The 9,963-nt window shown below is 47.0% G+C and overlaps 1 protein-coding gene across 1 annotated transcript in view; it reads left to right on the forward strand.

Annotated features, from left to right (window-relative positions):
* Positions 1-9,440, forward strand: part of LOC119441516 (short stature homeobox protein 2) — a 74,335-nt gene extending 64,895 nt beyond the window's left edge. The window contains exon 5 of the mRNA XM_037706131.2: positions 7,473-9,440. Within this exon, the coding sequence (XP_037562059.2) occupies positions 7,473-8,020 (548 nt within the window). The 3' untranslated portion in view covers positions 8,021-9,440. The remainder of the gene's footprint in view (positions 1-7,472) is intronic.
* The last annotated feature ends 523 nt before the right edge of the window (positions 9,441-9,963 follow it).

Raw genomic sequence — 9,963 nt, forward strand, 5'->3', positions numbered from 1 at the left:
ACTAGAGTTACCGAATGGATACCAAAAGAAGGGAAGCGCAGTCAAGGACGGCAGAAAATTAGGTGATGTGATGAAGTTCGGAAATTTGCAGGTGCAAGTTGGAATCAGCTAGCGCAAGGCAGGGGTAATTGGAGATCGCCGGGAGAGGCCTTCGTCCTGCAGTAGACATAAATATAGGCTGGTGATGACGACGATGATGATGATGCTGAATTTTGATCTCTCAGGCTTCTCTGTTGTTGCTGGATCTGTTGTCTGAACTACTCTTTCTTTCGTGCCGAAGTTATCCCTAATAACGCCTGTGATGTACCGCAGCGCATCGTCTCTGTCGTAGATGTTACCGTCTTCATCCCTTATAGCCGTTTGCGAGTTTTTAGTTGGAGCTCCGAGTGCTTTTATATGGTTCCAGAATCTTTTTGGGGCGCTTTTGTCTCTTTTGCAAATGTTATGCACCCAACGTTCACTTGCGCATTAATTTTTTTCTTGAACGAACTCACTCGCCACCCTTTTCTTTTCGCGGTATGTGTTCCATCTAAGGAGTACCTCTTCTTCGTGTAATCCCAACTTTTTGGCTTCTCGATGATCCCTAGCCGCCTGCTTACACTCTTCTGTAGCTTGTTTTATTTCCTTGTTCCACCACTTACGTGGTTTCCTCCTTGCAGTCCAACAAGTTTTTTTCGTGTGTCTTATTTCCTGCTACATAACGTTTACCAGTTCCTTATATTCCCAGACTGCTGTAGGAAAAGCCTCAATTTTCTTCTCTATGTTTTTTGCGATATCTGTTATTTGCTCTTCATTTATGTTTAGAAATCCTGATGCTACTGGTTCTTGTTTTGTGTTGGTATCTCTCCCAAACTTTAATGATAAACGTCTATGATCGCTTCCCAGGCTATTTTTTTTCCATTTTCGCCTATTATCATTTGGTCAAGTTGTTCGTAGACCATTTCTGAGACTAAGGCGTAGTCGATACATGACTGCCTGTTTCCGCATTGCCACGTTACCTGTCCATGACACTTATTCTCCCTGTACTACTAACGTTCTGTCCATCACACAGATCCAGCACTAGAGAACCGTTGTAATCAGTACATCAGCGTTCGTATCTCCCACTAATATCACGTCTCCCGATTTCTTGAACTCATAAATATCGCTTCTAATGCAATCAACCAATTCCTTATTTTTTTCTCTGCTATCACTACCTCTCCATAAGTAAGCTATTCCCAGCCACGTCTTGTTGCCTTGCCATGTGCCACTAATCCATAAATGCTCCTTACATGTCTCTTTTACCGTTTGCCACTTCACAGCTCGCCTAATTAGTATGAATAGTTTCCGCCTTTCCTTGACCCAGTCATTCTGTTGCAGGCTTCCCATGCAAAATTGACAATAACAGGCGGCTGCTCCAAATCTCGTAGATGCGTTTCGGTCAACGCGTACACGCAAATCACTTCGTCATTCAGCTGCGGCAATTCAAATCAGTTCGAGGCTTGTTGCGCCAAGTAGTCTACTGCGCCAGCTCACATCACATCGCTATGACATCCCGTATACTGAGCACACAACCATACAAATGAAACGTAGTAAGTGAGCACATTCGCCACAACATCACGTCACGATCTAACGTGAATACTCCAATCTATATTTATAGACCATTCTATCCCGGCATAGATTACAGTGGTGATCCTTGAGATTTTGCATGAATTCAGAGCAATGGGTTTACCCAGATTTTGAACGAAGAAGCATATCCAAGTCCCATTAGTACCAATACACATCTTTTATTTCAGTGTTACGATAAAATCAACAATACATTAAAATGATTCCCAAATATAGAGAACCCTAAGAGCCTTGCGCCGCCATAGACTATCGTACACAGCTACTACGCAACTTCAGCGAGTCTTTTCGATTCATAACTGGCTCCAGGGTAGCTGAGGCCTTACTCACGTCCCATATTGAAAAAAAAAGCTCGCCGTGTGGCCAAGCCATCACTAGTATTATTTTAGGACAAGCTTGATTATGTCTTTTACAATGAAGTATTAGCGAAAATATCATTGTTTTCTTTAACTCCCTCAGGAATTCGGCCATTAAGGACGCCTTTCTTACTGTTTTAGTTTTTATTAGTTATTGCAGTTAGCACGAGTTAAGTCGTAGGCTCGTTTTCAGTGGTCAATTAAATGTTATGCTTAAGTATCAAATGACCCACAGAGCGAAATGCACCTCCACTAACGTGAAACCTGGGGAGGTGCGAAGCATGCAGTGATGCACCGCTAATAGGTTCATACTGCCTTAAGCAATGGCTCCTAACCCCGTAAACGCGGCCTCCCCATTACGACGACGGAAGTGAAATTCAAATCCTGCTCAAATCCAGCGCTAATGCAGCTCCACTAACGTGAATCCTGGAAAAGTGCGAAGCAATCGAGCGCTTGTGACGTGGTGGCGCCCTCTCTTGCGCTGCGCTGGTACCAGTCTGGCGTATCGGAGCTGACTTTAACGAGTTTATGCTAATTAATGTGCCTAATGCTTGATTATTCCCGTCTTTCAAGTTATTCTGAACCATGTTAGTTTATTTTGAACCGGTTTTGATCAATTCTGCACTTGTTTTGACCATGTTTTGAGCACTTGTTTGTGAGCGTGATCACGGCAGATCACACGCGACGGATGCCGCCGACCCCTCAGGCCGCTAAAGGGGCCTTTGGGGCACTTTATGGACCTAGTGAATATATATATTATGATTATTGACTATATTAAGCGTCTTCGGCACGTTCGTCAAAGAGCAAGGACACCGGCCGTCTTGTTTTCGCCCGGCGCGATGGCCAAGTAGTGCGTTTGCTGCGCCAAGTCCGCCCCATCGTCATATAGACTAGCGTATGAGCCACAGCGTTCATAGCCGCGGCAAACTGCATGGCATCGTCAGGATCCTGACGTCAGGATCGTGGAAGATCTGGTTAAACAAGCGTCCGCCCCATAGCGACTCCAAAGGGCAACTGCTGATAACAGCACTTGCGCGATCTCTACGTCACGAGACAAAGGGGCACAACGATTGGTTGGGCGTGAGAGAGAGAGAGAGACTGTGATTGTGAATAGGACGTGCCGCCGCCAAGTATCACGACACTTGTCAAAGAGGCATTGGCAGTGGCGAGGGGTAAAACAATGGGCCATCCATGGTCCGTTTTGACACCTGTGCTGAGGCACAACTGGTGGGAAAGCGCCACGCGCATGAAGCCAAAGCAAATACTGATGAAGAAGAAATAAACTTTATTGAAAGAGCCGGCAGTTTGGTTTGGTGGCCTCAGGTGGCGGCTGATGATACTATTTTTCTACATGCGGACACGATCCTGGGGAACATAGCCCTTAACAGCTTCGCTGTAAAAACCCCACTTTAATCTTCACTAACACAGACAGCACGCGTACCACCTGTAGTTTTTATCTGGTACTGAAGACATAGCTAAAACGCAATATTTAGTGAAAAGGCAGTTCAAACATAAGGTTACCGATCAAATTTATGAGGTTAACGCTATATATATATATATATATATATATATATATATATATATATATATATTATGCACCGAGCGGCAGGCTTAGATTAGTGGAGCGCTCGAGCGGCTATCGCTCGCACTATCGCTGCCTGAGATACGCGCTAATTCTCACATTGCCTGACGTCGGTCGTTGCGGATTGCCGACTTTCCCCTTGAACCAAAAACCGATAAAAATGTTTTGGTTTCACTCCGTAACAAAATAATAAATAACGTTTCGGTTACGTTTTCGTTCCGGTCAAAAATATCGTTCTTTTCGGTTTTTGTTTTAGTTCCGCTCCGACACACTGGTCGACGCTGTTTCTCAGCTGAACGGCAACAGTTGTCGCGAGTGCTGCGGCTCGCCTACATGTTGCTCCCGCGTAATTGTTCTTAGTCTTTGCGTCATGATAGCTGTTTTTCCTCTCTTTCTTTTTTTTTTTTTTGTGGTAGAACGATTTGTCACTTTTATTTGCTTACTGGTCCTCCAGATGTTGCGAACACCGTTTTTTGCGAAGGGTAGAGGCTTAGGAATACATATAGGGTAAGTCATAGCCAAGCGAGCACAGCGCTTCAAACGGGGACACATAAAGACACGCACGGCACTGCGTGTGTTTATCCTCAATTGCCTTATTTAGGACAACAAAAAGAATTATAATCGTGTGGCAATGAAAGGACACGTTGTTTCACATTACTTGATTACTACGCATATATGTCACTGCATTTTTCAACACGAGTTCCAGAAGTTCCTGCTGTGCAGGAGTTTCAGATTAAAAGAATTATCCTTTGCTGCCATTTTCCGTATTATGGGCGCGTGAAACATCGGAAAATATCCAAGAAAGAATGGCTGTTGCAGCATTTGTTAGAAGATTCGTTTGTACAACTTACGCAACCTTAGTCAGAAAAGTTCCAGGACTGAGATCGAAAAAACAGAACAATTATTCAAAACTGCCAAACTCAAAGTAGTCCTTTCGGCTATACATGCACACAGCTGCCAGTATTTCTGGATGGCATGGGAGCAGGCACAAGGGAGCTTCATCCTCGGAATTAAATCGCGGGGTTTTACGTGCCAAGACCACGATCTCATTATGAGGCACGCCGTAGTGGGGAACTCCGGAATAATTCGGACCACGTGGGGTTCTTTAACGTGCACCTAAATCTAAGTACACGGGCGTTTTCGCTTTTCGCCCCCATCGAAATGCGGCCGCCGTGGCCGGGATTCCATCCTGCGACCTCGTGCTTAACAGCCCAACACCATAGCCACTAAGCAACCACGGCGGGTCATCCTCGGAATGCTCCTCTACACGTTAGTCACAGCAGTCTCGATTTCTGTCATATCTTAATGACGATTCCCTTCGGTGGCTATTTCCCATGATGAAACATAACAAAAAAAAAAATCAGACGGCGACGGTGCAGGTTATTGTAGGGGATATAGCAAAGCAGGCAGTAATATGTTAATCGGACCGATACTATCGCACTGATACAGCAGTGTAGCGCTTCATCTTGCCGTGCAACAAGAACCACTGTCCAGATTACGACGGAACCAGGAAAGCGCCGCTATATTAATTGCTCGGCGTAAACGTTCAAGAAGGTCAATGTAGAAGTTTTGTTTTATTATTCGTCCTTCAGGCGCGACCATGGTGCAACAGTTATGCTGCAGCAAAGCCTCTAGCGTAAAACAAAAAAATACGATCTATGTTGTGTGTGTTCGATGGTTATCGCTTCACTTTTTTAGAAGAAATTGAGCTGTGGCCACGGCGTTCGCCGTCTTCGTTTTAGCGTCGTACTGGTAGCCCCAACTTTCATCATGTACCGGCAATGTGGAATGATGAATTGGCTCTTGTGAGAACTTCGGCAGCCTCTGGTCTTTCTGGTTTCTTTTTTTTTTATCCGTTGGTGCGTGAGACACGGCTAATTCGCATTCATTTCCCGTTTTTTAATCGCTAATCGTTACGTAAGGATTACTGACGGTCATCCCTGCTCAACTCCAAATCTTCTGATATCACGCGCACAGTGCAGTAAGTGCCACATACTTTTGCCACGCACAGCTGCATATGGGACGTTGACGGGTTTCTGACTATGGGATCGTACTTGCATCGAATCTCTGCCTTTCCCGTAACCATCCGTGTCATAGATAGGGCTTCTCGTTAATGTTTCCTCGCCATATACTTGCCGAATCATGTTTCACGTCGCACTAGTGATTTTCAGTATTCTAACGCAGAACTTAGCTCTCTGCTCTGAATTTCTGTTCATCACGTTACTCCTGTAACATCGTACTGAATGCGCGAACAAGCCGGCCAGTGGATTGCTAAACGAAGCTCTACCACCGAGAGAGTTTAGAAGAAATTCTTTCCGAGGCTGTGTGAACTCTCAGCATGTACAAAGCGACTCAAGAAAACTCATGGTGTTAGTTTGAATATTATAGAAAAAGATCTAAGAAATTAGTCTAGGAATTTGTTTCACAATAGGCGCACCAGACGGGAAAAGTATTACCCCTCTTAGCAAAATGTTCTATAACTCCGAACATTCTACGGGGTTGATGTGCCTCCGCGGCATTCTGTTACAGAAAAAATTGGGACGCTTCTTGATTTATTATTCATATGAAGATAACTGATAACCTACTGTATATGAAGATAACTGTAGATTTCTTTTAAGTACCATTTTACAGTTCTATGTTATGCAGATGCCGCCAAAACAAAAAGAGAAATCTTAAAAGTGGGAACAGCATGCAGGGAAATTACTGCACGTAGGAGAGAGGGAGAATAAAGAAAAGAGCAAAATTGCAGATGAGGATGTAGTGTACAGTAAACTATATACACGTGCTATGGGCATAAATCTCCTGCGCACAGCACGCCCCAAAGCACAAAATATACATGCTGAATATATTGGATATCGTAATTCTAACTTGGATTTTTTTCATCTTTTTTTCATGGAACCTCAAACAAAAGGTTTACGCGATTTCTGGAGGCTTAACTTTAGAATTTTCTTCGTGTTCGTTGGCAACACCGCCTTCGACCACTGCGCCGGCTGGCTGACGCGCGATTCAATTATTTGTGGTGCTGCGTGCCCAGCATGCACCTCCACTTTCCACGCTGTAACAAGAAGCCCTGCTTCAAGCCGAAAGCCGCGCTGCACTTGCGTGTTTTGAGTGCTTTTGTTTTAACAGCCAATTAAGCTGTACATGGATAGGCGCAACCAAAATCTGACTGTTCGATGTGCGCAGAAACTATCATCATCAGCAATGACTCTAGCGTCGTCGTCTTCTTCCACAGCTGGCTCGTTGGCGCCCCTCAGCTCAACCGCGCGAACGCGCTCGTGCCACTGCTCCCGCGGTCGTCGTAGTCTTCTTCCACAGCTGGCTCCGTCGCCGCTCATCATTTCAGCGTAGTATATCACTTCTCTTCTGATCGTCGTAATGGAAAACGATGCCGCATTTACGGGGATATGAGCCACTGCTTAAGGGGGTATGAGCCATTCATTGTCTTACGTGCCAGACAGATTGAATTTTGAAGCAATTTAATTTTAAAGAATCGCAAGCGGCAATGCCACAACGGCGGACTGCGGGCATGCCGTCATTGACGACGTTTTCTCCGTCGCAGCCGAACATGTGTGTAACCTCATTAAGAACACGAAGACGTAACCAATAATTGAGAAAGACTTTAATGTACCAGTCAGGATTAACCCAGTGATAAAAAAAAACACCGGGGCCGCATGTTTCAGCTTCGCTGGTTAACCATCTGTACGGAGTGCTTGGGCAGTGATTTTTTTAATGACTATGCTGTAATACGGAAGATGATTTGTTGTTCCTCCAAGCAAAAAGTTAATCCCCGTATCATGAAAACAGTCAGCAGTTACCCCCCCCCCCCCAAAAAAAAAAAAAAAAAAAAAAAGAAAGCCACACGAATTTTGTGCTTGTACTTCGTTGACTTGGCCATCTGTGTTTAATGATCATTTTCTTCCCTCTTATCGCAGGCCTCATGATGGCGACAAGCACACCAATCGAGTCGTCACGCATCGCACCCTACATCAGCGTCAGCGCGACGTCCCCACCACCGCCACCGCCACAGGCGCCCAGGCTTTCGTCGGAGCGGCTGTTCCTGCCGCCGCACTCTGCCGCTGGCACCATTGCCGTCAGCGGGGCGGCGGGTAGCAGAGGAGGTGGCGGAACGGCAGCCGCTGCCGCCGCGGCTGCGGCAGCCGCGGCCACGTTTCTTCCGTACGCCGCCGACCCTACAGGACTTCTGGCCGCCGCGCACCACTACTCGGCGGTGGCCGCTGCGGCGGCCGCTGCCGTCGCGTCCGGTCACGCGCCGCCGCCCGTGCCGCAGCCTCCTCACCCGCCTTCCTCGGCCGCGGCTGCCGCCGCTGCGGCGAGCCTACTGTTCTACCCGGCGCACGTCCCGTTTCCCGGCGGGCTGACCACGGCGCTGATGGCTGCCGAGAGGCTAACCACCAAGAACTCGAGCATCGCCGACCTGCGGCTGAAGGCTCAGAAACACGCGGCCGCTCTGGGCCTGTGACGCCGGCTGGCATCGCCACCGCTGCAGCCGTTGGATCCGCTCCGCTGCCGCCATCGGAGGCGCAAACTGTGAAGGACGGTTACGTAACCCAGCCCTGCTGGAGCCGTTGTCGATCGCGGCGACTTTGAGACGAAGACGCCCGGAACGTTACGAGCAGGACTCACCCATGGCCTTGAGGACAGGACACGAAAAAAAAAAATGTGCTGGACAGCTCGCAGTTTTGGCGATGTGAGGTTACATGGAACCTCACCTCGTTGACGGGAACATCATAGCACTGTGTGCGCCCGATGTTAGTGGTACACGTGAAGGCACGCTTAACGTGGAATATCTTCCGGTTCCCACAGGAACTTGCTGTTCGGTGAATGTTGCGCAACTTCGGACGGCCTGTGTTGGACCTCTTTCACTTGTCTGCTGAAAACTTCTGTGATGCGCTAGGTCACTTGCTGCACCGCAGGAAAGCGGCAAGGACTACGAAAGGAGCGGTGTGCGCACTGCATTTATGCTAAAGGGGGCACACCCTATAGTTCGTCATGCAATTTAGCTTCTCCGCAGTGTGAACGTGAGGCCATTTGAGATGACTGATATTATAGCGTCCAATGATTCAGGAAACATAGTTAGAAAATCAATGTTTGTTATTGATTAGGGCTTGTGCCCGCAAAAATGCTATTTCACACACACACAAAAAAAAACTGCTCAATCTGACCGTTGACAGCAGAGCGTCATAGTCTTTCGGAAGTTACTTGGCAAACTCTTGTTGGCGGCTGCTCTGTAATCAAGTTGTGTTTCAGTAAGATCATTTCACTACTTGCTGTTTTACTTCATCCAGTACACACAAGTAAAAAAAATTATTTGTTACATCCTTAGTTATACTTGCTAGATGAGAACGTGTGGCAAGTGCAACATGAGTTTGCACTGCAGGTAACATAATGGTAATCAGTGGTTCTGAACACGTGATAGCACAAATCAGTGACGCTCGTGCCTGGCCATTTCAAGGCCATGGAGCCGTTTCCTGCACCATTAACTTCGGTCCTTCCTCTCGTGCTTTGCACGACATTACATGTACGGTTCCGCGAGGCATTAGAGGTTTATCTACTGTCGTTACTCTGGGAATATAGAGCGCATCCTTCACGGTTTTAACATTCAGGTTTAATGGAACCCTAAAGAGAAACACTACAACAGTTTAGACTGATAAACTATTCGCTGAAAACTCAATTTTAGTTAATTTAGTAGCAGTACGTTGACCAGAAAATGAAGCATAAACATTTTTTTAATATCGCACCAGAACTGCGGCGTCGGTACTTCGGTGTGACATCACGAATTTCAAAGTATTTCTGTACATTTTTGGCCGTTGTGTTGCGGTAAACATTTTTGAAACTTGAGAAAATCGGCCCTTGGTTCCTTTGGAGTACACTGTAGCCCATCTTTATCGATAAGAAATTAGCCAGGCCTGAAGAAACGTCATCAAAATACATGACGTCACGGCGATCTAGAGCGGGAACTCCGAGGCGGCGTCGCCACATGTATTTCGTTTTCGCGTGTTTTCTTACCACGGAGTAAGATAAGACAGGAGCGCCGACTCCGCCGCCGCGCAACGCATTCGCTCGGGACAAAACGTGCAACGCAAATTATACATCTCGTAGTGCCATCTGCTGAGGCGCGTGGAAAACACTCAACAGCTTGCTTCCATGTGCGCATGCGCTGAGTGGCGGAGACCGGCGGAGACCGGCGGCGATGGCGGCGCAGAACGGGCAGCGCGGCACCCGCTGAGCGTGTCGTCTGCTACAACGTGGACCGTCGGCCATCTCAATTTGACAGCAATCAAACACAAAAATATATGCGCACAAATAATAGACAGTTTTAGTTTAGCGTGGTTACCGGAATAGCGGGCGTACCGGAATAGCGGGATGGAAGTGCGCAGGCGCAGAACGCTAACCGACCCATAC

This window comes from Dermacentor silvarum, chromosome 2 (assembly GCF_013339745.2).
Source record: "Dermacentor silvarum isolate Dsil-2018 chromosome 2, BIME_Dsil_1.4, whole genome shotgun sequence".
Taxonomy (NCBI): Eukaryota; Metazoa; Arthropoda; class Arachnida; order Ixodida; family Ixodidae; genus Dermacentor; species Dermacentor silvarum.